This window comes from Stegostoma tigrinum, chromosome 25, assembly GCF_030684315.1.
Source record: "Stegostoma tigrinum isolate sSteTig4 chromosome 25, sSteTig4.hap1, whole genome shotgun sequence".
Lineage (NCBI taxonomy): Eukaryota > Metazoa > Chordata > Chondrichthyes > Orectolobiformes > Stegostomatidae > Stegostoma > Stegostoma tigrinum.
Window position 1 is genome coordinate 35,181,888 of NC_081378.1, and position 24,275 is coordinate 35,206,162.

Below are 24,275 nucleotides of genomic sequence, written 5' to 3' on the forward strand. Positions count from 1 at the left end.
CAAGTTATACATACAGCAAGTGTTTTAGTCAAAATTACTCGGTCATATGTTTTAACAATGAGACACATTTTATGACACCAACGAATAGATGAGTGTTACTGTCTTTAATTACTTAAGTTGTGTTTTCTGCTCAGTACTTTTTTTTGTTGCATTGTTATCAATTATTTCCAACATAACTTTAACATTAGGAATTGATGAAGGTGAAAATCAAAACCAGCTTAGTGTTGCACAAGATAAATAGCTCTCTTCTTCAACTCTATTCATTTTTCAGTACAGCATACCTCTCCCTGCTGAGCTTATATAGTTGAGGCTTTTGAAATCTTAAGCATGTGTAGGGTACCTATAGAACCTAATCAGTAAGTTCCAATGCCCTCATCAGCCAAAGTGTTCCCAAGCAGCTTTAGAATTTCTTAACAGTAAATTACTAATTACAGCAAGTTAGGGAGAGAAAAGTGCATGTCGGCCATGACATTTTCCTTCAACTGTCCATTAAGACCATAAGACAGTAGTAGAAATGCCATTTGCATTAATAGCCACTTGATGCATTAAAAATTTAATTGTACTATCACCCTACTAGCGTTCATACTACATTGTTGTCAATTCACTAAACCACAGTACCTTTTGACTTCAGTCAAATGCATGTGTCTCTCAACTATCTCAAACTCCATGGTATTATTTTATTACATCTGTCATGCCCTTTTCATGGTTCTGATACTGTGTGTAAACAGTACTGTAGTATCCTGTATTAACTATTACTTTAATTCCATATATAAAACCAGAACAGACTTGTCTCCTCCAGACTTGTCTCTTCCATCCAAGTCGAGGACTATTTAAATATTCAACGAATAACAATGGCAAATAATTTTTCTGAACATGCATGACTTCTTGAAGCACAGACTACCACCATTCCTACAAATATTCAGTGCTTGATTTTAAAAAGTGAGCGCCAATTCCATACTTAACCTAACCTTGAACCCTCAACTATGTATTTTGGAATAAATATTTCAAATGTTGCACATTTTGTATTGAATACATTTATGTTCTGATTAAAACAATGGTTTTATGACAGTAAAAACCAGCAGACGTTAAAATTTTACAAATTTATTTTAACTTGAATACAATAAAAATAGTTTGTACTTTTGTGCAAGAGTTCCTGTGGGACAACAGCATGTATAAAGACATAAATTTACTTGAGTTAAAGCAGTTGCATAAATGTTGATCTGTGACTGTATTATCAACACTGCATGGCATAAATGCCATTCCATGAGAATGTCACATTGCATGAGTCATTTTCATGTGCTCGCTTTTCATAATGTTGCAAGAAACATTAAAGTGCAATAGTTTTTAGCACAATTGTGGCCCAAGTGCTGCTTGTGCCCCAATTCTGAATACAAGCCTCGAGTTTTATGGCAACTTTAGTTGGCTAAAACACCACAAAGTAAATTTGGGAGTATCCCTGCTACATATACTAATTCCCCCACCGTTTGCAAATAAAGTTAATTGAATTAAAATTGTGCAATATAGTGAGTGATACAGATCATGATACAACAGCAGTTATACAGAACTTTAAACTTTACCCATTTACAATCTTAAAAATAGACATCTTTATATACCTACTTTTTCCTCCCTTACCTTAGCACCACAGGATTTTAGTACAAAGTTTTCAAGCCTAAAGCTATATTTACCTGAAATAACCTTTGACTGAACTTTGGAAGAACAAATATTATGGCCATTTACAACATGCAATAGTTTTAGAAAAGTCAGAAAGATTAAATGCTTTGATTTACAACAACTCAATTTCAGCCATTTATATAAAAAGCAAACTATACTTATTTTATTACAGTTGTCTAAATATAGATTTATCACACAAAAGAAATCTCAAACTTAAACGAAAGATAGATACACTGAGTCTTTGCTCACTTGCATCCAGTTTTCTAAGTTCATTCCAAATGGTGAAAGTAGAGGATAAAGTGGGTCTCAAAAGCTTTCTGGTCACTGCTGCTGAGAACCCTGTGTTTTTAAAGAAATAAAATAAGGTTATGGTAAATTTAAAATTTAAAAATCAGTACATTTACAGGAACATTAAAACAGGGTTTCATTCCGACATCCAACTGAATTAATAAACAATGTACATTAATGGAAGGATGAATTATTACAAATTAGTTATCCTGAGCTTCAATTCATAGAAGCAAATAAAGGGAATAAGGCAGCACACTCCTAATATCCTTAATCTAAATTTTAAACAAACTGCAATTTTCACTGCAGTTGTTAATTTGAAAATTCTATTGTCATATCTCAGTAACGTAGCTAATGTGTTGCTCAAGCACAATATTATTTATTAGAACACAGTAGAAGGTGGGGATGGGAGGGAACAGACATAAAACATTTATCTAGATAGGAAATGTAAACAGGGAACTGAAAAATTAAAAGGAATTTAAGAGGAGGAGAAACTGAAGGCAGCCTTGTAAAGGTCTGCTAATGGAGTACCAGCAGGTTGAAAACCAAACGGAAATGCACAAGGAATGAATGGCTCAGATTTCAAATCTTGGAGTTGTGAGAGCTACTTGTACATTAGACACAAAGCTAGCTCACAGATACAGCATATAGTCAGGAAGGCTAGTGCAATGTTGGCACTTATTGTTGTGGGGGGGGGGGGGGGGGGGGGAAGAAGGGACAAGTATAAGAGCATGATCCCTGGTATGGAAGGACTGTCTTTGAGCAAAGGCTAAACAGGCACTCTGCTTACTCGCATTTTGGAAGAATGAGGGGTAAGGGGCTTGACTCAGAATAAAGGCATGCTAATTTAAGTCTGACATGAGAAACTATTTCAGGATTGAGCGTCTTTGGAAAAGACAGCTGTGGGGGCAGACTCCTTGTGGTTGAAAAGCTGAGATAGATTCTTGATTGGTAGGGGAATCATGGGTTACAGGAAATTAGGCAGAAGGAATGCTAGATCAGCCATGATCCTATTGATTCCTGTTTCTCATTAAAATCAGTGAAAGGTCACCTTTATTCAATGAACTCCTCAGTGATCCTTTCCATGAGATCACAATGCCAATGCTCATTATTTTACCTAAAATTTGGTCACTTAAACCCAGAACAGCCTTAGGCACAGCGGTTTTAAAACCATTTCTAATTGATATCTCATTCTCCATACTCATCTGCATTTTCCAACTTTGACCTAGGAGCATCAGTTTACATAGATTCACAATGGTACCAGCAGCAGTAAAGTCTTTAGTCATCTTGCCCTGGCAATCCCTAAACTTCTTCATAAATGCCACTCATCTACCACAGCTTCAAAAATCTGACTCCTCCTCGTCATTTTCAGATTTCACCAACTGTGAAATGCCTTGGGACATTAAAAACACTATGTGTAAGGGTTATGGTGCTTCTGGGAAAAAAAAAGTGTGTTTGGCTGAATTGAGATGTATAATGTTGTCAGTTATCAGTTTTTTGCGATTTCCACTGAAATACACGACACATGGATTTGGGAAGGCAAGGGAATAGCTCTTGACCAGCGAGTGATCAGCAGCAGTCGTCTAAGAGGTGTGTCAATGATGGTCATGTTGCAGTTGCTGAAATGGATGAAGGACTGGAAGAAAAGTTAGAATTGAGATGGCTCATGAGGAAGGAGAAGAATTTTGAAGAGTTTGGTCACTAGCAGGGAGATGATGTCGACGGTCTCAAAAGATAGTGAAACCCTGTCATTATTTAGGATTAATATTGGGCAAGTTGTTGAAGTGGAGTCTGAAGGCAGCTCGTAAAAGTAGGCAACACAGGACAGTTGAAGTCACCAAGTAGTTTGTAGTATAAAAGGATGGGAGGTGTATAAAACAAGTCATTCAATGACTCCTCTTTAAAAATCTGTGTAGTTCTAACATTCACACACTTGTAAGTTGACTTTGTAAAGTCTAAATTTCAGTAAAAGTAGTAAAATCTTGAAACAGTTCTATCATGCAAGTGAGAACTGTCATTGCTTAATGAACTTTGCAAGTAAGTTATGACAGTGATTATGACAGTGATTTTTTTAATAACCTAAGACATCAAATGTTAATGAAACATGGATCATTAGAGAAAAACTAAGCAATGCAAATATAACTGGCTTGTATTGTACTTCTCTAACAAATTGATTGTTGAATCCACAATATTTATGAGAAAAGACATTAGGAAAATATCTACAAACAAAAAAAAATCGACTAATTAACCTGTTCAACTCAAACTCAAGTCTCCTGGCCTAGAGGTAAGGACACCACCACTACACCACAAGAGCCTTGTAAAAAGGTGTTTTTATATTCCTAGAGGACCATCATACCACTTTCGCTCAATTTAGTTATCCTATAAATTTATTAATTCTTTACTGGAGTTGTCATCAAGATCAGTTCCAATAATATTTTCTAATGTAAAAATTAAACCACTGGAGCTTTCAGAGGAGACTCCACTTCTTAGACATTTGGTTTAGAATGACATAGTTTTACATTGTCCGTGAAACTTTGATCCTCTTGGTGAGATTCTGCAAAACAGGCGTGATGGTGCTAACAGCCGTTCCTAACATTTAACTCTCAAAAGCAAGTGGTGTCTGAGGAATTTAGTAGAGATAAACCAACACCACAAGGCATTCAGCATTAAACATCATGACCAACTAATTTCTGTATTTCTGCAATAAAAGAAAGAGATTGCTAACGATTAGTCCGAATACAAAACTTTCCCCTACCATTATTCCAAAAGAAAAAAAAATTCAATACAGTTGCTTGATGGAACATAAATGTTTAGATGTATAGACTATTAGATACACTCACAGAGTTGCTTCGTTTCCTTTTCCAGCAATCTGGATTAAGGCGTTTTTGTTCCTCTGCCAGAGCCTTGGCTTCCATTGTATAAATTCTCCTCTCTTCATTTTTCATCATTTTCCACTTGTCACCTAAAATTACACTGATGGCCCTGCAATACACACAATAGTTGTATCACTGGGCTTAAAAAACGAAACATTCAGTGCATACTTTTGTATTTGTCTGTTGAATAAAATCTGATCGTACTGGTTTCTATAACACAAAACTATCAATAGTCTAGTAAATAACTTATGTACTGATGATACAAAAGTGCATATTAAAATGCAAATATTAAATGCCTCACAATATTATAAGTTGTTTTGAACTTGGCATCTTTAAGACCATTGTTTAAAATTAGATGCACTAAGTCCAGATTTCAGTGATTTTCAATCCGCAGAATGCCCTTTAACTGTTTGAATTTTATTTAAAATAAAAACTTATTCTAATTCTGGTTGTTAAATGAATATGACATTGCCTCACAGCATTCCAACTTCAGCTGGAAAATATGGTCAGGACCTTCCAGTAATCATGCAAAAGCATCTAATCACTTGCCATCTACACCAGTCAACGTACTTTTAGGCTCAGAGGGAAAATTATCAATAGAAGATCTTTGGTGAAGGAAAAAAAAATACATTTTTAGGAAGATAGCAGTAACGTTTCTATTTTTAATCACCTTTCACTTTTTGGAAAAATAAGCTTTTTTCTAATGCTGACAACAAAAATGCAATGGAGATCACATCAGATTACCTAAAGTAAAAAAGCAAGCACCTTTTAAAAATCCACTGACTGCTCTGCTACTACAGCTTTCTTTCCAAAAGGAATTTTGTTTCTACCACTCTATCATTTCAGTAAAACTAATCTGTTTAAAATCTCAATTTTCCACTCAAATCATAGCTATGTTCATAAGTGCATATCATTTCCAAACAAAGGCTACCTACTTCAACTTCGTAAAAATGCCTGCCTCTGCCAAATGGGCTGCCAGACTGTAACCTGTGCCTTTATCTCTGATTCCAATGCTAAATTCCAAGTGTGTTTGATTGTTTCGTACTGTAATATATACTGAGAAGAAAACTCGAACTTTATTAAATGAAATCTTCATACTCTACCTCTGGTAAGGATTGCGTTCCCTCAGTTTCCCTGTCTTCATCTGTTCCAAGTATGCAACCTTCCACCAGTGTTCCTCCAACGTAATCTCCTTTTACTCAAAGATTCCATTCCCACACTTCTGCCCTCACCCTTTCCCTGGACAGGGATAGTGCTTTCCCTTAAGCTCACATTCTACCTCACTAGTCTCAAACTCAACTAGATCCATCTGGCCCTTTAAAACCCCTCCTATTCACACACCTGCCCAAAATGTCTTAAATATTGTAAACTGTACCTGCATTTACCAGTTCTTTGGCAGTTCATTCCATGTACTTGTATTCTGTTTGCTTTGCTCAGCAGACAGAAACCACTTACTCCCTTCACCTTGAATTTACACAGTCATAAAACATTTCTATTCCTCCTTCACTGCAAGGAAACAACTCATGTACTGAGCTTTCATGTGTTCACCTCAACCCCTTCTCCATTTCAATCAAAACTATAAATACCACCATTTTCCAACACCTTCAAGTACCTAAAAATTCATATCGGACCCAAAACGGTAACTGTTTCTTGGCCTATAAATACTGCCAGACCAGCTGTGTTTCTTTAGCATTCTTTACAGTTACTGCAAATGAAAGGTTCAATCAGTATGTGATGTTCAAGGAATCAATACCACGAAGTAATTAATTGATGGTCTGCCATTTAATTAAAAAGGAGGACAAAAATTCTTTACAATACTGTAACTCTTTCATTTTGGGCCAGACTGGTTTGTAAGGTGAATGCAGGAGAATACTATAAGCAGGGATTAATAACAATTACTGCTAGTTTATTGAGAGGCAGTGGTTAACAGGAAATAAACTAGTATGTAATTATATAATTGCTAATATCTCAGAATGCATTATATTTTTGAAGAAAGCAAACTTCAATCCAAATAAGACTATACAGCAAAATTGCAAAATACTTTACACTTGTTGGCAAAACAAGCATAACATTTTTAAAAAAGTGGATAAAGGATCACTCTGCAGATTGAAATCACACAAATCAGTGATTTCAAATCAACCTTCATTCCCAAGTTCTCAGAAATCTCAATACTAACATTCCAATTGCTCTGCTAACTACACTAATGACTAACTATCTACTAACTACACACAACAAAATGACCAAATATTTTTTCAAGCTACTGGTCAAAAAAAAACTAGAATTACTGAATACCACAACAATTTAAAAGAAAAGCCTAAAACTTGGAATATGACAGTTGTTAGAGAAGCAGCTGTGTAGAATATGTAAGTGGTTCTCTGATGACCTCTGGTGGTATGGCAATAACCGTGTTGAACATTTTCTACAACTTTCTTTGAAATTTGGACGTGTAAACATGAAGCCACAAGTGCCTAATGTCAAAACTAATGAGCTTATGATATCAAGTCAGATGACCTAGGTGCAAACGTGGTTCTTCATTCTTTAAACTGTATACATTCCCCATATATCAGAGTACAGGCCTGCTTGAATTTGGGAGAATCACATGCTGAGGATATTACAAACACGCTGCATCATGTTGTCTCTTACTTTGATATTGTTTGAAAAAAAAACACAAATGTCTGCACTACTTTCTTCTACAACTGATCCTAAAGCACCATATACACTGGCAAGGAAAGCTGCAAGTGGGTGAGAAGTGCACAGCATTAGATTGCTGCTTTTTCAGCATCAACCACAGCCCATACAGTCATAACACCAATCATGGTGAGGAAGGCCATAAATCTGAAAAAGAATCACTATGTGCCTCTCTCTCCCTCTCGAGATATTCATTCAATGCTAAACTGGATGTTACTGAATTTCTTACATTAAACGGTAGTTGTTAAATACCTTGCAAAATGGAGGAAATTTGGCAGTTGTTTCTCACAGTAATGCCTGCCTCTTTGTAGGTTACGTGGAACAGTCCCCTTTCTGCACCTACACTGGCCCCAAACCCCACCTCTTCCTCTGTTACATTGATGACTGTATCGGCGCCGCTTCTTGCTCCCAAGAGGAGCTCAAACAGTTCATCCACTTCACCAACACCTTTCACCCCAACCTCAAGTTCACCTGGGCCACCTCCAACACATCCCTCACCTTCCTGGACCTCTCAGTCTCCATCTCAGGCAACCAGCTAGAAACCGATGTTCACTTCAAGCCCACCGACTCCCATAGCTACCTAGAATACACCTCATCCACCCACCCCCCTGCAAAAATTCCATCCCCTATTCCCAATTCCTTTGCCTCCGCCACATCGGCTCCCGGGATGAGGCATTCCACTCCCGCACATCCAAGATGTCCACGTTCTTCAAGGAACGCAACTTCCCACCCCCGCAGTGGTTGAGAACACCCTTGACCGTGTCTCCCGCATTTCCCGCAACACATCCCTCACACCCCGCCCCTGCAATAACCACCAAGAGTATCCCCCTCGTCCTCACATTCCAACCCACCAACCTCCAGATACAACGCATCATCCTCCGACACTTCCGCCATCTACAATCTGACTCCACCACCCAAGCCATTTTTCCATCCCCACCCTTGTCTGCCTTCCAGAGAGACCACTCTCTCCCCGTGACTCCCTTGTCCGCTCCACACTCCCCTCCAACCCCACCACACCCGGCACCTTCCCCTGCAACTGCAGCAAGTGCTACACTTGCCCCCACACCACCTCCCTCACCCCCATCCCAGGACCCAAGGTGACTTTCCATATTAAGCAGATGTTCACCTGCACACCTGCCAACGTAGTATATTGTATCCACTGTACCCGGTGTGGCTACCTCTACATTGGGGAAACTAAGTGGAGGCTTGGGGACCGCTTTGTGGAACACCTCCGCTCGGTTTGCAATAAACAACTGCACCTCCCAGTCGCAAACCGTTTCAACTCCCGCTCCCATTCCTCAGATGACATGTCCATCATGGGCCTCCTGCAGTGCCACAATGATGCCACCCGAAGGTTGCAGGAACTGCAACTCATATTCCGCTTGGGAACCCTGCAACCCAATGGTTGCAATGTGGACTTCACAAGCTTCAAAATCTCCCCCTCCCCCACTGCATCCCAAGACCAGCCCAGCTCGTCCCCGCCTCCCTAACCTGTTCTTTCTGTCACCTATCCCCTCCTACCACCTCAGGCCGCACCTCCATTTCCCACCTACCAACCTCATCCCACCTCCTTGAACTGTCCGTCCTCCCCGGACTGACCTATCCCATCCCCACCTATCTTCTCCTCTATCCATCTTCGGTCCGCCTCCCCCTCTATCTCAGAACTCTCTCCCCATCTCCATCTCTGATGAAGGGTCTAGGCCAGAAACATCAGCTTTAGTGCTCCTGAGATGCTGCTTGGCCTGCTGTGGTCATCCAGCTCCACACTTTGTTATCTTGGATTCTCCAGCATCTGCAGTTCCCATTATCTCTGAATTAATTTATACTTGCTGGTTTAGATTCTGCATGGCTCAGTGGACAGTATTGAATCCAGTTAGTTGAAAGAAACACTATTCCTTGTCCAACACTTACCAAAAGGTCCTGAGGGGACACTGCATGGCCTGGTAACAACAAAAAAATACCAAAAGTTTCAAAAAACCCAGAGCATCTGTAAACCTAATGAAAGGCATCTGCCATCCCTTCATTGCTAGTTGAAAAACACTGCCAGTACCAAGACTTCTCTCTTTTCAAAAGAAGGGGTGACTAGTAGAAGCTTCTGATTGGCAGTAAGGAATGAAATATGTACAAATTTCTTTCCTTATTAGAGTTCCAGAAACAGTAGGTATATATTTAGGACAGAAAATTTAAACTCAACAATGCAGGTTTGGCTACTGTGCAAATTATTGAACTGGTAAAAATTATGTAGCCCTACCTGAGCAGTTTAGGCACCAAAGTCATGGCACTTTGGTTGGACCATTTTTAAACTGTATCCTGTTTGTCTTGTCTGAGTTTTATGTGTTTTCACATATGAAATAGATGCTTCTTAGTGCCACTGACTCATAGCAAAACAACCAAGAACTATTAAAATTTGCAAATGGAGGCATGTCCAAACAGAGGTTGTGGATTATCCTTCATTTGCATACACTGAAGATTCATCCGTCATTCAAAAGAGGCCCACAAAAACTAGAGGCTATGGCATGCTTGCTTCTTATATCTCAAGAAGTAAATAACATCATCCTGGTACCTGAAGAAATTCATAGTTTTTAAACTTTGTGAACAATAATATATAGAAACAAAACAGAAAAATGAAGGAAACAGATGAACAGGCAGAGATTAATGGTCTTGCCTGAAGTAAATATTCAATTCCCTACAAAGTGGGTAAATACTTGCCCAACAAGTTGTTTGAACAGTGTCTTGAATCTAGTTCCTTTGAAGAGTCAAAAGGGTAGCACCTGAAAGTACTGTTAGAATTGGGTTTCCCCACAAATTACAAGATTGTGAAGCACAAACCACAGCATTAGGCTGATGATGGCCATGACGATTTGATACCAAATTTCTACAAATGCAAAGTCATGCAAGAATTCCAGGCCTGTATTTGTATATATACACAAGATTTGTATAAATTGGCTGTTTGAATACTTTAAGTACTTCAAGAATTCACACTCTTGGAGGCAAAAGGATATGAACTCAAAAGATTTCACAATTAAGACTTGAAATAAAGTTGCTAGATTTACAAGGGAAACCAGCACCTGTCCATAATTAATTAGCTCCCAGATCATGGATATATTCATCTGCTATTTTTGATGTATTCATGGCATTTGTGCTAATAGAGTATCTCCAGATCTAAGTGGGATTATACATGTATATTTTTCATCTCAATAGTCTAAAATCCAAAAACTCAAAAAAAAGGGTCAGTCTTTCCAAAACAGATTTTAAACCAGTGTGCATCCCCGGAGTGTTGATGCAAGTTTCTTACTATAGCTTTCAACCAGAGAGAAAAGAGTTCAACAGAATCTGGGATGAGCAAGTGTTTTGTTCAAGTTTGGTTTCTGGGCAGTCAAAATGAAACCTGACCGGGAACAGAAGCAAGAGAAGTTTCTCCTGCAAAATGGAGATTGTTCAGAGCATTATGGAGATGAGTTAGTTACCTCAGTGAAAGGGTGTAATTTGTGAAATTATCACAGCAGAAGTGTTCAGATATAATTCTGCAGATTATTAGAAACAGGAAAATGTCTAAGCTCTCAGTTGTAAGAGTGGTCACGGGAAAAGGCTTCTCAGCTTACATGACCAAAACCGGGAAGGGGCAGTCAAACCTACAGATTTACTGGGGAACAAATTTCCCTAGATTGATGATTAACTGCAATATGATGGCATTGTGGAGGAGAGGGGTTTTTGTTTGCAGCGTGTTTTGAAATATTTCAAACTTATGTACATAGCTTCGATTATTTTATTTTAATTTTTGTGTTACGAACTTGTTTTTGTTTTAATCAAATCTGCAGCTTAACAAGCTTGTCTTTCAGTGAAACACTGCCACATTAATTAAAAAAAAACACAAAAGGACCTGTCAAGCTAGATTTCATAGTGATAGCTGTCTTGTCCGGTAGTAATAACAGCTGAGATCAGTATACTTCGTTGTACTACTTGTGTTATGATCCAGCACATCCAAGGTAATAAATTCATTAGCAACATCAGGCAAGCCTTTGAGTATTCATTGTTTTGAGGAGTGATTTAAATCACTATGTAACTGCAATACCAAACCTTTAACATAATGTGCATTATCAATTTCTGTTCCATTGACAAACTCAGGAGGCAGAAGTTCTGCATGGATCTGAGCACTGAAGGTGTCAACTCTCGACATGGAAACTACACAGTGTAGTTTATCTGGACCTAGTAGAGCCCAGCAGATTGATGTATGGCGGATAGTTGATTCAGAAGGATAGTAACAAGCATCTCAATGGAACACAGCATTACAGGGATGTTTCCCCAACATAAGTCATCCTTGCCAGGTCCTTTGTCAAAACTCAACAAAAATTGGGCATATTCTCTGTCGTGGTAGCAAGTGAGGGAAAACTCTGATTTGGGAGGAGTTAGAGACACAACCACTTACCACGAATTCCCCCTGCAACAAATCAGAAATGTAGTCAAGAATGAAATAATGCAATCCTCTAAAATATTTATTGGCCTTTTTGACTAGTTTTTATAACTATTGTATTGCAAAATATATCTTAGAAGCTAGTCATATGAAAGCAAAAATATGATAACTGGAAATACTACAGTACCTCTGTTCTTCCCACCATCTCCCCCACCCCACACACAATAAACAGAGGGACTGCTACAGCAAGAATTTATCTGAAAGCAAAAAACAAAGTCTTTGTACAAATGCAACAGATAACACAACATAATTTCTTATGAGACTTGTGCTTCACAGTATGAAACCTACAAGATTTATAACTGAAGTTTACATATTACCAACCTGTTATCCTTTCCTGGGTACATCTGAGTGTATTCAACTCGATACTTTTTGGCAAAGAGCATGAAGGCATTCATTGGTCTCTTGCATTTGTTATTTGTAGGAGATGTGGTGCTCAATGTGCTTGCTGTCCCTGAGGTTAGACTTTTACTGGATTTATTATATGAATTACAAGGCAGGTGTGGTGATCCAGAAGGCACAGAGCCAGTGATCTGTTCTGATTTCTCACAGTCTGGACTGCTGGTACTTCCACTTGTCTGAGAAGCACGACGCTGGCGAGCCATACTACTTAGCACATAAACAGCAGAGGAATCCAGTGGTGTAAAGTCATAGCTGTAACACAGTGCAAATAATAATTAATTGTAATTTTACTAAAATTATTTCCAAAAAATCGTAGCTTATTAAGTTAATATATGCCTTTAGGTATTGCATGACGGAACTCCTATTGGTTTGTCATGCACAATTAACATGAAATCACTACATATTAAAAATTTTATTTTAAATTGTTTTTTCCACAGATTGTGCGTGCTCTTGGCTAGGCCATCATTTACAGCTCACCTCAATGACCTTCGGAACTGGGTGCAAGCCATATCTTGCATCTATCTGTACTTCACGTAATCCTTTCCCTATTTCTCCATTATCAAGAAAACTGCAACTACACCTTCCTACCAGTGATGCTATAGCACCCCAATTTCATAACTCACAGCTCCACACTCTGCACGGAGGGAGATTCTGGTATTCCACACACTAACTCTCCAATTCCCAAAATGCAATCGTTTTTTCTATTTATATTACGGAACTCTTGGATGGGTGCCTCCGGAGGCTTGGGGACCGCTTTGCAGAACACCTCCGCTCAGTTCGCAACAAACAACTGCACCTCCCAGTCGCAAACCATTTCCACTCCCCCTCCCATTCTCTTGATGACATGTCCATCATGGGCCTCCTGCACTGCCACAATGATGCCACCCGAAGGTTGCAGGAACAGCAACTCATATTCCGCCTGGGAACCCTGCAGCCATATGGTATCAATGTGGACTTCACCAGTTTCAAAATCTCCCCTTCCCCCACTGCATCCCTAAACCAGCCCAGTTCATCCCCTCCCCCCACTGCACCACACAACCAGCCCAGCTCTTCCCCCCCACCCACTGCATCCCAAAACCAGTCCAACCTGTCTCTGCCTCCCTAACCGGTTCTTCCTCTCACCCATCCCTTCCTCCCACCCCAAGCCGCACCCCCAGCTACCTACTAACCTCATCCCACCTCCTTGACCTGTCCGTCTTCCCTGGACTGACCTATCCCCTCCCTACCTCCCCACCCACACCTTCTCCACCTATCTTCTTTACTCTCCATCTTCGGTCCGCCTCCCCCTCTCTCCCTATTTATTCCAGTTCCCTCCCCCCATCCCCCTCTCTGATGAAGGGTCTAGGCCCGAAACGTCAGCTTTTGTGCTCCTGAGATGCTGCTTGGCCTGCTGTGTTCATCCAGCCTCACATTTTATTATCTTGGAATCTCCAGCATCTGCAGTTCCCATTATCTCTGATACAATATTATTTTGAGTTGGTCTGATAAATTGTGCCAAACTGGTTACACTTGAACATGACATAATCATTAGAAAAGGTCTAACAAAAGTGTCCCCTTTCTTTGATGGTTTCCAATGATTCAATCTGGATAGTGAGCTACAGCTAGTGTGTTACAATTTGAAACATGTATAGCACAAAGTTTTAATTAACTGGCACCTGTGGGACCAGGGGTGTGCCAGTTGATCAAATATTCCAGAAAATCAAGAGGTCCACATAACGAACATAAACACACACACACACCAATAAAAATGTAATGCAGGAGGTATACCCATCGCTGTTACACTTTATTAACAGCATACATAACTCAAACAATAACGCAACTTTATCTTAAATAAAGTTTATCGGCCAAGAGCTTTCTCACTCACACCCTCAACTGACTAGTCAGACATTGCAGTAGAGAATGGTATTTTAGGAGAAATTGACTCGAAATCAAATCAACTGTTCATATTTCATGAGGCCATTCAATTGAAGAAGTATATTTTCATTGAGGCAAATAAATGAAAAAATCTATTTGGGCAGAATATTACATTAAACTCTGTGGTATTTGGAATACGTAATTTTTGCCAGTTTATTAAGTGCGCTGGTCCAAACAAAGTTTGCTATTGTCACAGTTGACCTAACAGGATAGCACCGTTTACACAGTGCTGTGAGCAGGACAATGCATGCTTATTGTCTACTTGTATTGATTAGGAGGAAGTAGATCTGTATACTTGAGCAAAAGGAAATTTTGCTATGAATAAATTTATACGTAGGAATTGTCAAATGAAAACTGCTTATGTAGACCCGTCACAAGGTAATTCTATCATCCTGCCAGAACTGCACTGCCCAGCTCCTTCCATTCTACGTAAAGTAACCATTTCTTTGTCAGCATATAATGAATTTTTCAAACAGAAAAGCAAATGAGACAGTGAAGAAAACGTAAGAAAAATGAAGAAAAAAAGAGTCATGGATTGTTCGTCACAGTTGTGCCTTGCACTAAATTGTAACTCATTTATGTGTCAAAAATATTTACAGGGCTTTATCAAAACGGCAAATAAAAAATTGATTTTTAAAACTATTTTTTGCTCCAGAAGAAGTATCTTGAATTTTGACTATTTTTTGCTCCAGAAGAAGTATCTTGAATTTTGGGTCTTTAAACACAATCTAGTGCCCAATTGTGCAGACTCTTATATAATAAAGTGTGAAGCTGGATGAACACAGCAGGACAAGCAGCATCTCAGGAGCTTTTGTGCTCCTGAGATGCTGCTTGGCCTGCTGTGTTCATCCAGCTTCACACTTTATTATCTTGGATTCTCCAGCATCTGCAGTTCCCATTATCACTGTGAAGACTCTTATGGTTGGTGGGTGTGAAAATTAAACATTGCAAACAGCCTTGGAAAAACAGTAACAGCTTAAAAAAAGTGTGTTCAACTAAAATAACGACATCCATCTAAACAGGGATCTTCCGAACCCTAAAGCACGGTTTACTGCAAAATATTATTGACAATTACCAAAGAAAATATAATTTGCACATTGTATGGAGATATGTGCAAAGGATTAAATTTAGCACAGGAAAATAATTAAGGTTTACATACATCGTATATATATTTTGAATATTTAGATTTTCATCATTTCAAAATGGCTTTAGTATTTCCTGACTTAAATTTTCCAAACTTAGTGTGAGAGGAAATGCAGATTCCAATGCAAGTGTTCAGTGAATTGTGTCAAATTTTTAAACAGTTAATATGGACAAAAGAGAATTAGGCTAATTGTGTGAAATTCTGCCTGTGCTTCTGAGCAATTCCTTGCCCTCTGCTTTGCAGTCCTCTGAAGACATGTGCCAAAATCAAAAACTTAACACATGGTAAAAAAATATTGATGAAAATGCATATCACATCATTTTATGGCTCATAACATGGTTTCACCAATGCACTGCATTACCAGCTTAACACACTTGGATACCAAAATAAACCTCTAACTAAATCAATTAACATTTCAGATTAGTCAGCAATTGTAAATCACTGCAACACTGTGTATTTAAGAAGTACAATAAAGTAACCTTTGAACCGATGAAACTAAGTACAACCGAGGATCAAGGTTCAAATTTTAGCTCAATTGCAATATTTATCCTGTCTTTGGTTCTCAAAAAGAACATTATAGCTGATGTTAAATTTTGAAATCTAATACAAATGGATTTCCAGCTATATCTGACGATTCCAACAAAACTAATGATTAAAATAGTACATAAAGTCAGTCTTACAGATAATTTTAGGAATATCCATTTTTAACATCTTTGAGGACATACATCTTTACTAAGTAATTTTATGATTTTAATACCGGTATGAGATCGAGTTAAAGGGGAACTTTTAATCCAAGCTGTTTATATCAAGGATTTGAGGATACATTGTATTATGTATTAAACTCAAAATATCATTTGTAATTTAAAACATTATTTGCTAATAAATAACAGATCCAGACAAATATATTTTATCACCTCCTAAATGTGTCAAAAACGCCAGAATCATCAAAATTGTTGGCATCTGGATGCCCGGGAGGTAGACAGACATCTCCAACTTCCATTTCACAACATGGAATTCCATGATGAACCACTGTTAAACTGGGATAAAAGGAAGACCATCCTGTATTTAAAGAGAAAAGAAAAATAAAAAAGTAAATCAATATTCCAGAGTTTGGCAGAAAAATACTTTGCAATCGGTGTCAGAATGATAATCAGCAAATAAAATTACCATACTAACAGTATATTTCTGACCTTTGTTTTTTACATAGAAGGGATGGTCCAATCTGCACTCTGCAATTAATTTGCCAATTTGTGACTTGCCAGGGTCAAAGGTTAACTTCAGTACTGAACGTCCAAAGGAAACAGTTTCTGTGTGAGCCACTAATTTTAGCCCTTCAGATCCAAATCTGTATTTCTGTGGAGCAAAACAAAATTTTAACATTTCATTTAGCATACACAAGACAGTTCATGAAAGAAACATCTCCATTTCTGAACAGTCTTCCCTCTGTGACAGTGTTTATTTATTCTTTAATACAATTCCAGGCTTAAGATCTTCCCAATTTATGTGACTCAGTACAAAAGGGTTCATATACTCAATGAATTTCTGTATAAGCCTAAATAAATATGTTGGTTGGTGGGGTGATTTCTTTACAAAAACTTTAGTGCACAGGAGATACATGTTGCAAGATATACCTTAGAAATATTAGATGCAATTTAGTGCACACACAATGGGAAACAACGTACATAACTTTACACAGAATATCATAACACTTGGAGAAACTGACATGATTAGTCCATAAGACATAGGATTGGAAGTAAGGCCATTCGGCCCATCGAGTCTGCTCCACCATTTAATCATGGCTGATGGGCATTTCAACTCTACTTCCCTGCACACTCCCCGTAGCCCTTTTGTCACTAAAGATGTGCAAGTTAAGAATGTGTGTTAGGGGCAGTTATTTGTGCTAGTTTCTAGCCTTGAGGAAGTGGAAAGTTAAAAATTAAGTTGTTTTGGATCATCTTTTTTCCATTCCACTCTCACTATCATACAAGGCTGTCTAGTGTACAAATTATTTCAAAAATATTTTCATATTTATTTGAGAAAGTTAAAAATATGAGTTGGAATCAGACAGTAAGACTTATGTCACGGTAGCACTATTGCTATTTTATTGCAGTACACACCGAATACAACTACTGATCAAAATAAATCCCTCAGGTCTAACTAACCCTTTCCAAATATAGGTTCAGACTAACATGGCCAGGTTATTGGAAGAAACAGAACATACGCAAGAAATCTATTTGAACGTATGGTTAAAACGCAAAGAAATACAATGCATATGAAACATTTGAGTCTGGGTTTGCACTGTGATGAAAAAGGGAATGAAAGACTTCCATTTATCAAGAGTCCTTGGAATTTACTTGAAGAATGCCCTGCTGAGAGGTTTAGCAGTTCTGTGGTAAGAACTTTACTTCCTGTCATTGTGCAATGGGTTGCAGCATTCTTCAATGTGGATTCCCAAGGTGCAGCAATATTGTCACCAAGTTATCCAAGTAACCAATTACATTAAAGAATTTGTACAGTCTGCCAACCACACTAAAAGCAAAACACTTCAAAAAAATGAATATGTTGAACCAAGAAGTCTAAAGTGAAGGCAGAAGCCAAAACACTGAAAACACTCAAAATTATTATAAGTTAAATAAAAAAATCTTGCAATTGATCTTAATGGTGACATTTAACAATACTTCACAAACATGAAATGTACATTTTTCAGGTGTCATTCAACAACAGACATTACCCAGATTATCTTTGAAGATCCAGTTATACCTAACTGCATGAGGATCAAATTTTTCATGGCGTTGTCAGTGGTGTTGTAAGAATGGCAAAGGGATTGCTAGCTCCGTTGGTTTCTACAGATGGCCTGCAGCAATGCAGTAAGTGACAACTCACAATTTTAGGATTTCTGGGTCAATTTGTGCTGTGCTATATTCTGAACCCTGACATTTGACCAAAGTCTCCAGTAAAATTATGGCCATATTCACAGCAAATTAGTTAGTAAATCTCCAGAGGAACTGTTCACATTAGGCAAGAGTAATTTATCCTGCAATCACCAAAGTCATATACGATGCAACACAAAACTAAAGAGATATTGTGGATTTCATGCTCTTTAAAAGATGATAAAATGACAATGTTCTGTGGACACCAGGAAAAAGTTTTTCTGCAGATGTTCATGCCAATTAAATGGCAGGATTTTTAGCAAACCAGGTTGACTCTGATGAGTTGGCACTGCAATGGCAAATAAGCTAGAGATGACTGTAGTCTATTTTGTTGGGTGGTAACAGTCATAATAAATAGATAGATGTGTACGCATTGCACATGTTTAAATGCAACTTGCCATTCTCTGACTTGTTTTGCAATTCAATGAGTAGAATCAACCTTAGATAGCAGGAACTGCTGATGCTGGAGAATCTGAGATAACAAGGTGCAGAGCTGGATGAACACAGCAGGCCAAGCAGCAGAGGACCAGGAAGCCTGATGTTTCGGGCCTAACATCAGCCTTCTTGTCCTTGGTCTGCTGTGTTCATCCAGGTCTACACCTTCTTACATCAGTTAGTTTAATTTTAAACAAGGCAGGTTGATTCTAAGTTTGGCAGCTGTCATTCATTATGAACTGGTGTGTTCCCCATGACAATGCCTCTACCAGTTACAGCCTACAAAACTACTCAATCAGCACCCTCCTTTCAGCGTGAAATGTTGTCTTCCCTTTTCTTTGGTCATTCTTGGAAATTGTCCCAAGTGCAAGATGAAAAGCTTCAACAAAATATCATTTTTCAGAAATATTCAAAATCTGTTTACTTGATCCTCATTACGCATGCATCTGCAGGCCTTTCTTTAGTGACTCCATCAACAGGTCCTGACGGCTTACACCATACTTCCAGTTCCATTGGCACCAATAAGGGATTGCCATTCTAGCGCGAATATTGTTATCCACAGGAGACCCATGCCACAATGCCACACAGATACTAAGGATTAAGTAGCAGATAATAAGTACTACCAACCAGCTACTTTTATAAGGTGTTTAAACCTATCTACATTTTGACACTGATTCATAATGAGTGCACATCACAGGACTTCTGAAGTCTGGATTCCCTATGATAGCCTGCTAGTTAGCAGGCTAGAATTTGAAAGGTTTTCCTCAATTAAATTTGTAGACGATCCACATCAAAAAAGTGATGTATTCATCCCCTCTGCCAGCACTTTCGTTAAATTGACAATTGGTGTCAAGAACAGATTATAATACAGTCAGTCCATATTTCACGCGAGTATGGACACAATGAAACAAAGTTATAAAAAAAAAAATCAACCTTTGAACTCAAATTGTTGTTTTGGAGATTTTGCTCTCCTTTGAAACAGGTAAATTTCTGTCTCACCACAAGACCTTATCTTTGTCCTGGAAATCCTGTTTCAAAATTATTTATACATTCTCAATGAATAAACTCAATGCACATGACTTTCACTCGTTTTACTTTTTGGTAAGCTAAAGAAACAATTTTGCTTCCATACTGAAAAAAGACTTCACAAATACACTTTTACAAAAAAAAGCATTCAACCATTAAAACAAAAGATGTATTATGATGCCTTAAGAACTGAATTTCTAAGGCTGGAACGTTTAATTTAAATGGATTCTGCTTCTTCCTAATCATCCAAGGTATTAAGATAGTCAAAACCACACTGAAGACAAATAATTGGAAATTAAATTATAATACACTAATTATACTTTTCCATTAAAATATTACATACTTAGGCATGTGTAACCAGCACACTTTTTTTTTTCTCCTTGCCATTTTGATTGTGTGTGCAGCCTGATCTGGTGTAAAACAGTTATGTTAGGTTATCAACCTAATCAGTGCAATTTAAAATGACAAAACATATGAATTCTGCTTTGGTTTTGAAGTATGTCATTTATGTTATGAGCACATCAAGCAATTATATTTCCTTTCTCTAATCAAATGGAACAGGTAAAAGTTTGTACATCAAAGCAGTATTTATTTCCTGAAATGAAGAACTAAAACTGGCTATAGACTAACAGCGATTGAGTCACTAGTTTTCTAATATTGAGAAGAATCACTACACACCAAGATATATAGCTTCTCAAAACCTTTTTGATCAAGGATATTAATATTTTTAAAATAAAATACCAACACTTTAATATGCTCCAGTAAAATATGAATAAATATTTCATTTTTTATTAATAGTTCTACTGAGATGTTGTAAATCTATTCCATCAAGTTTCCAGAAATTAATCTAGAAGTCAAGACAAATAAAATGACCACCTTTTGTGAATGGTTCTTCAAGCCTTTTTCATCTTCAGAGTTAATTTCCAGTTTTGCAAATTCTTCAACATCCTGCCAATCTTTAACATCACCCTTCTGGAAGCGCAGACGTGTCCCTATAAAAACAATAAACAGTAGGCTACAGATAATATACATTTTATATCAGTTGTAATTTGTATAAAATACCTATAGCTGCCAAAATTAAATGCCATTCTCACATTCATGACTACCAGTCCAGCTTAGGTTGCCACAAAGGATGCTTTCTACACCTTGTTACCTCTTCTTCTCAACCACTCCCTTGAGATGCAGTGAATCTTAGTTAAACCACCACTAGTCATCTCTCTCTCTCATTTTAACAAGACAGCAGCCCTATGGCAACTTTAACTTTACCCAACCAAAAATATTTCCGTTCATGGCTACAGAAGTATTAACTTTAGTAAGTCATTACAAACTCAGTCTTACCTTTCATGAAACAGTTCCAAGCAGTTTGTGGCCATGAGTGGGACCATCCAAGTTCATCATCATCAGATAGAGAAGACATACAGAAGATGTCAGACTCTGATTCACTGTTTGCCTGATGTAAAATAAGGAGAAAAGTATTTTCTTACACTAACTCCACAATGGTAACATTAAAAAAAATGCATGTACTGATATCCTGACACTTTCCCCTTCAATTGGTCTGCAGGCTCTTTTAGATACTGGGTGAAGTTAATCTTCAATTCAAATGGGAAAGCCTCCCAGATGGCACAATACAAATACCTTAAGAATCACAATTTCTAGGGTAAATGATTAGCATATTGTAATATTTATATTATCAATAATACTACTTATTTCCCCAAAGATTAGACAATAACATGTCTATAAATCAAGTACCAATGGCCGTGTTGCTTGCCTGGGCTCAGGAGCTCTCATCTGGGCTGCAGAGGTACTTGGTCTGGGAGGAAAAAGATCTAGATGTCATGGTACACCTAACTACCAATGATATAGGCAGAAGGATGTTCTGATGATGGAATATGATTAGGTATGGGTTAAATTAAAGAAACAAAATGAAAGAAGTAATGATCCCTGGAGTACTACCTGAGCCATGTGCAAAGATTAAACAGGCTGAAAGAGTGACGTGGGAGAAATGGGTTTGAATTCATGGGACACTGGCATCAGTATGGGGGGAGGAGGGAGCTGTTCTCATGGGACCAGAGTCCTGGTGAATCGCATAACTGGGGCTATGAATAGGGCTTTAAACTGAACAATAGAGGAGTGCTTTCCGCTGCATGGCAATTTTAAAAGGGGAAGAGCTCAGAGGTTAAAGTTTCCAGAACAAGTAATAGGACAGAGAATATGCAAAGGGTCAGGAATCTAACTTCAGGCACAGCAGATAAGGGGACAACTAATACAGTACTGAGGAGGTTGTACTTAAAAATTGTGCAACGTATGAAACAAGGTGAACAAGCAGATCGTGCAGACTGAAACTAATGTTGACTATGTTGCGGGTACCACAGCTGGGAACTAAAGAGCCAAGGATACATGTTCTATCGGTAGGCCAGGCAGTTGGGGAAGAGACTGCCTTGTTAGTGAAAAAACAAAATTGATAGCAGTAAGTGATATAGATTTAGAAGGCATAGAATCTGTGTGGGTAGAGTGGAGGAACCGCCAAATTATTAAAACAAAAACAATTGTCCTATTGGGAATTGTGTACTTGCCACCTAGCAGTAGTCAGGATGTGGGGGTGCACAGAAAGAGCACGCAAGAAAGGCAATACTTCAAAAAAATCATGCAGCTCTTCAAAATACAGGTGGACTGGGAAAATCAGGTTGGCAGCAGATCCCAAGGGAAGGAATTTGTCCACAAGATGGCTTTGTTTTGGAGCAGAACTTTTTTCTATATTCTCAATTTAACGACATGTAATGAAGCAGACTGGATTAGAGGGCTTAAGGTTGAAGGAACCCCAAGGGGCCACTGACGATAGTGAGAGGATTAATTCTGCAGGTTGAGAGAAAGATGATTAAATCAGATGTAATGGTATTACAATTGACTAAATGTAACTACAAGGACATGAGGCAGGAGCGGCCACAGTTGATTAGAAGGGCAACCTAGCAGACGGTGGAGCAGCAATGGCAGACGTTTCTAGGAGTAATTTAGGAGGCACTGCCGAAATTCATCCCAAGTAGAAGAAACATGCTAAGGGGATGATAAGCCAACCATGGTTGACAAGGGAAGTCAGAGACAGCATAAAAGTAAAAGAAAAAGCGTATAATATGGGCAAGATTAGTGGGAAACAAGATGATTGGAAAGCCTTTTAAAAAAAAATCAGAGGATAACTAAAAAAGTAAAATAATAAAAAGGTCGGGGAGAAGATGAAATGAGAGTAAGTTAGTAATATCAAAGAAGATTGCTTGAACTGAATTTTTTTAAAGATATCTTAGAAGATACAAGAGAGAACAGCGGACATTAGATGGCTGGAAATGAGGCTGGAAAAGTAGAAATAGCGAAAGAACCAAATAAATTCTTGGCATCAAATTTTCACAGTGGAAGACACCAGCAACATCCCAGAACTTAAGAGTCAGAGAGTAAAGGTGAGTATGGCCGACATCACTGAGAAGCTGCTACAGAAGCTGAAAAAAAAAGAACCGAATCGAAGGGACTACACCCCAGCATTCTGAAGGAGATAGCTGAGATTGTAGAGACACGAGTTGTAATCTTTCAGGAATCACTGGAGATAAAGATTGTCACAGAGCACGAGAAAATAGCAAATGTTACAGCTCAGTTTAAGAAGGCAGGGAGGCAGAAAGCAAAAAGCCCGTCAGTGTGACTAGAAGCAGGGCAGCTGCAAAAGGACTTGGACAGGCTAGGCAAGTTGGCAAAGCGGCAGATGGAATAAAATGTGGGAAGTGTGAGGTTACGCACTTTGGTATGAAGAAGAGGTCTGTGCCTATTTTCTAAATAAGAAATGCAGGATACCTAGAAATCTGAAGCACAAAGACACTTCGCAGTCCTAGTTCTGGATTCTCACATGTTAACGTGCAAGTTCAATTAACAGTTAGGAAGGCATATGCAATGTTATCATTCAGTTCAAGAGGGCTAGAATACAAGTGCAGGACTAGACAATGCTCCGGTTTGACCGCATTTGGAGTAGAGAGAGCGGTTTTGGGTGCTGTCTCTAAGGATGGAAGTACTGGCACTGGAAAGGGTCTAGAGGAGATGTAGGAGAATAATCTAGAGGATGAAAGGCTTGTCATATGAGGAGTGGTTGAGAACTCTGGGTCTGATGTGATTGAAACTTGAAGAACGCTGAGAGGCCTGGATACAGTGGATGTGGAGAAGATGCTCCCATGGAGTAGGAGAGACTAGGAACCAAGAAACAGCATCAGAGTGAAGGGATGACCCTTCAGAACTGACAGGAGATAGAATTTTTTCAGCCAGAGGGTGGTTAATCTGTGGAACCCACAGCTGAAGAGGACTGTGGCAGCCGAGCCACTGAATATATTTAAGACAAAGATCAAGGATTATGGGGAGAAAACAAGATAATGGGGTTGAGAAACCATCAGCCATGATCAAATTGTGAAGCA

General features: G+C 38.4%; 1 protein-coding gene across 1 annotated transcript in view; it reads right to left on the reverse strand.

The window, feature by feature from the left end:
• Window positions 1-1,085: 1,085 nt before the first annotated feature.
• Window positions 1,086-24,275, reverse strand: part of hbp1 (HMG-box transcription factor 1) — a 49,831-nt gene continuing 26,641 nt past the window's right edge. Inside the window, exons 5-11 of the mRNA XM_048554081.2 lie at window positions 21,175-21,286; window positions 20,713-20,828; window positions 16,636-16,798; window positions 16,360-16,504; window positions 12,310-12,639; window positions 4,797-4,938; window positions 1,086-2,010 (exon numbers count right to left, since the gene is read on the reverse strand). Coding sequence (XP_048410038.1) covers window positions 1,993-2,010; window positions 4,797-4,938; window positions 12,310-12,639; window positions 16,360-16,504; window positions 16,636-16,798; window positions 20,713-20,828; window positions 21,175-21,286 — 1,026 coding nt within the window. The 3' untranslated portion in view covers window positions 1,086-1,992. The remainder of the gene's footprint in view (window positions 2,011-4,796; window positions 4,939-12,309; window positions 12,640-16,359; window positions 16,505-16,635; window positions 16,799-20,712; window positions 20,829-21,174; window positions 21,287-24,275) is intronic.